General features: G+C 39.0%; 1 protein-coding gene across 1 annotated transcript; it reads left to right on the top strand.

The window, feature by feature from the left end:
* The first annotated feature begins 268 nt into the window (after nt 1-268).
* On the top strand, nt 269-3,778 carry LOC126794400 (uncharacterized protein At1g32220, chloroplastic). Its single transcript, XM_050521111.1, has 7 exons — nt 269-416; nt 502-598; nt 671-759; nt 851-906; nt 1,885-2,031; nt 3,062-3,187; nt 3,317-3,778. The coding sequence occupies exons 1-7, from the start codon at nt 325-327 to the stop codon at nt 3,595-3,597; spliced, it is 888 nt and encodes a 295-aa protein (XP_050377068.1). The 5' UTR covers nt 269-324; the 3' UTR covers nt 3,598-3,778.
* Nucleotides 3,779-4,475: the final 697 nt, after the last annotated feature.

Below are 4,475 nucleotides of genomic sequence, written 5' to 3'. Positions count from 1 at the left end.
CAAGGATTTGGGCCATTGATGTGAGAGAGCCGTTGTGAATCACATGATCATCATTTACTGACCACTTGTGTCATTTGCTTTGCTCGTAGACCAAACGTTGCTAACAAAGTGCGCATTTTACTGAAGCCGTAAAAATACGAATTTACTAGTGACGGAAACCGATTACCAAAATACCGTACTTAGTATGTGAGAATTTTAGGCACATAATAAATTAAATGCCTCTTTAAAAATTTATGGTCCAACAGGAACCAACAACAAACACACGTCTTAGAACCCACCACTCCAAAGCACCATTGCAACGTCACAGTTCCAGTGTCCATAGAAATGACGTCGTTTCTGCCCTTCCCTTCAACCTCCTCCCTCCGCGGCGCCTCCCTCGCAGCCCGGCCCAACTCCGCCTCTCTCTCTCAGACCCGGTCAGCTCTCTATTGACACCGCACTGAAATCTCATAGACTTCAATTTGGTTACCGTTCCCTAACAAACTCGGCTCAATTTCGCAGGTTCAGTGTTAAATGCAGGTACGCGGAGGCGAGCGTAAAGGGCGACGACCTCAACTCCGGCGCCATAGACGTCGTGGCTGATGTCATACCTGAACGGGTAAGCCACTAGACTCACAGAGCCCTATGATTTCTTTGTGTAGTTTTGGCTGTGATGAATTTGTTTTTGTAGGTTGTGGTGTTAGGAGGCAGTGGTTTTGTTGGGTCTGCAATTTGTAAGGCTGCGGTGTCCAGAGGCATAGAGGTTGTAGGTGTAAGCAGGTATGTTGGGATTTGTAATCTTGAGTGTGGTGTGTGGCTTTTGGATAGTTCAAGTGGGGATTTGGTGGCTGAGATTGGCTCGATTTTGCAGGTCAGGGCGGCCGACGTACTCCGGTTCGTGGATTGATCAGGTTAACTGGATACCAGGCAAGTTGCATTCTTCTATTTCCATGTTGTGAATTATAGGTTGAATGGCTTTATAGTACAGCAAAACAAGTTATTTGTTGGTATGAACTATGAAGTGAAGTAATTGGTTCTGAATTGAGGACATTATAAATTGAGAAATAGTGTGTATAATAGTGACTGCATACACTGCAGTTTCGAGGTTTTTGGTTTCTTTTTTGTTCAAATTTGTGATTATAACTCTGTGAGACGAATTTTGTTCTCAACAGTGATAACATGGCTCTTACTGCTTAAAATCAGGGAGGCAGTTTGCTGCATATTAGATATTTCAGTAAAGAGTGCAATTAACAAATGAAATGTCGCTTGAAGTTGGCGGTTTGGATGCTTATTCTGCACTGGCCTCTTGCAATTTCCCTTCATGATGGGATTGGAAAAGAAATATGGAAAAAAAATTTTATCCTTAGAGAATGCTGCCCTCCTCAATGAAAAAAAAAAGGACAAAAAAACCCTATGTAATACTAGTTGGGACTATCAGATGCAAGTTCCTTGTTGCTTTTTATACATCAGATGGTTGTTAATGTGAATTAGCAAATTTATTGTTTTGCATAGTTGGAACGTGCATGGTGATCAAGAAAGTCAACAGCATGTAAATGAAAAGGGATAAAGAACAGGTTCGGTTTGGAAGTCTTTACAAACTCCAAATAAAAAAACCCCCTCATACTATTACTGGGAAGTGTAGAAATGAACTGTTGGGAAATTGTGTTCGCGTTGGGAGTAAATAGGATATATGGACCTATGATCTAAAGCCTTCGCTTTATCATGAAGTGGTTTCCTTCCTGGTACAAACCACTGTCTCACTTTCCATCTTAAGGGCATCCTTTGTTTTGAACAAGTCATATCATCTTACTTGAAGTTAAGAGCATTTTGGACTGACTTACTAGTAATGGGAACAATTTTGGACTGCCATTTAAGATGTAGATCTAACTCATCTTTGTACTGCAGGAGACGTTTTTTATGTAAACTGGGATGAAGTACTTCTCGGGGCCACTGCTGTAGTTTCAACAATTGGTGGGTTTGGCAGCGAGGAACAGATGCAAAGGATTAACGGCGAGGCAAATGTTGTTGCTGTGAATGCTGCAAAGGAATATGGTATCAATGTCAATTAATATATTGCAGTTGATTATAATGCTCTATCTACTTGTATATCATATTATAGGAATCACTTTTCTGTGTGATTGTTAATCATTTTTTTATGTTCCAACATTGCACACTCCCTATCACCAAATCCTTCTCTCACTCATATAAACTTTCTGAAAATAAAATAAAATATATATATATATATATATATACGGTTTTTCTCAAATGCGGAGGTCCGCACCAATGGTTTTGGTGCGGATTTCCATTTTTGAACCACTTTTCGGTCGAATTTCCTCATCTCCACCGTCTAGTATCTAGATAATATTGTGTAGATCATCTCTGCAAAATTTCAGCCAATTTGGTGATCGTTAAGGTCCTCAAAATCGAAAAACAAATGGACGGACTAAATTCTGTCAAACATGAACCGTTCATGTTTTTAACAGAAAAACGCAATTTTGAGTGTCTTAACGATCACCAAATTGGCTGAAATTTTGCAGAGATGATCTACACAATATTATCTAGATACTAGACGGTGGAGATGAGGAAATTCGATCGAAAAGTGGTGCAAAAATGGAAATCCGCACCAATGTTTTGGTGCGGACCTCCGCAGCCAAGACGGGCTATATATATATATATATATATATATATATATAAATCATAAGAAGTTGGAATCACCTAGGTCAACCACCAGGTCTCTTTAACCAACTACGTCCACATAAAATACACCACTGGACAGTGAAGCAATAAATAGTTTAAACATTCTCCATCAGCTTTGCACGTAACACACTGTTGTGGAGAAATAAATCAATCTCACAAGTTTCATCTTCTTCCCATGAGCAATTAATTATCCAGGCTAATACTTCTAGTCTACTACTTTACCTTCTACATTGCTCAGAGGAACCAAATGGATAGAAAGAGTAATTATCAGTAATATCTAAACCCTATATACAGTAAATATATTTCACACACCATGATTTTACTGTAACATATCTGAATTTTGTACAAAGGATGGCTAGATATACTCTATGTCTTTCCTTGGCAGGAGTTCCAAAGTTTATCTTGATCTCGGTGCATGATTACAATCTACCTCCATTTCTACTTTCATCTGGATACTTCACAGGAAAGAGAAAAGCTGAATCAGAGGTTCTCTCCAAATATCCCAACTCTGGTAATAATGATCTTTTCTTCCTTAATTCTTGTTTTCGGAAATTTTAGGTGTGTAACTATGGAGCAAGGTATGCATACAACATATTATGCAAGCCTCCTTATGTGTCTTTGATTCGGATCTTTTCCTCAGGGGTTGTGTTAAGACCTGGTTTCATATATGGGAAAAGGAAGGTTGATGGATTTGAGGTTCCTTTGGATCTGATAGGAGAACCAGTCGAAAGAATTTTACGTGCTACTGAGAGCTTTACCAAACCATTGAGTTCTCTTCCAGCATCCGACCTGCTCTTGGCTCCACCTGTGAGTGTTGATGATGTTGCGTTTGCCGCAATCAATGCAATAAGAGATGATGACTTCTTCGGCATTTTCACTATTGCACAAATCAAGGAAGCCGCTGAGAAGGTTAGGGTGTGATTCAGTGAGTGTATTTTGGTATACAGAACTAGGTGGTGATAGTTATATAAACAGGTCCGACTATTACAGAAAATAACCTGTTTCTGCATTTGTTGGAGGAGGCGTAAATTATGTTGTACTGAAAAAAAATGAAGTTGTGCTGTAAAACTGCCTTGAATCAAACCTTTTACAGTTTCATATTGCACCTGGGAGCATATGGGTTCATAATATATAAGTAACAAATGAGCGTTAACACGGACAATGGCTTCCAATGGAAATCTATATCTTTCTTATGTTCTGCACTTATGCTCTTTCCAAATAGAGCTCCAGTGCTCTAAAACATTGGTCACCAAAACAATGGTGTGCATTTGGTTGATTCCTGTGGAGAACCTGCAGTGTCTTCTAGCTGCTACGAACTCACAAGTCACATTTGTGATTCCCTTCTCTGCCTTAAAGGGTAAAAATAAAGATGTCGTGTTTGGAGGCGCCGCACTTCATCCCATTACCAAACGACATGTATGAGTGTACGCGGCGATGGAGGTGTTGTATGATCATACTGAAACAAAAGTCTTCTGACATGTGACACCAAAATGTTTTCACTCACCAAAAAGTCAGAATTATAAGCAGAACTTAGCTAGGTTGTATGGAATCGGAAGCGGGGACGTGGAAGCGCGGAAGCGCGGAAGCGTTTTTTTCAAATTTTCTTGGAAGCGGGGACGTTTCGGAAGCGCGGAATAAAATAATATATAATTAAAGATATCAACATGTATATATAATATTACAAAAACACAAAAATAACAAATTCAAAGTCATTATCCGATTCATAGCAAATTCAATGTTATTGTTACACAACTAAATAAAATCAATAAAAATAAAGACAATACTATGAAATCCAAAAT

This window comes from Argentina anserina, chromosome 5 (assembly GCF_933775445.1).
Source record: "Argentina anserina chromosome 5, drPotAnse1.1, whole genome shotgun sequence".
Taxonomy (NCBI): Eukaryota; Viridiplantae; Streptophyta; class Magnoliopsida; order Rosales; family Rosaceae; genus Argentina; species Argentina anserina.
This window is presented reverse-complemented; position numbering and strand designations above follow the sequence as displayed.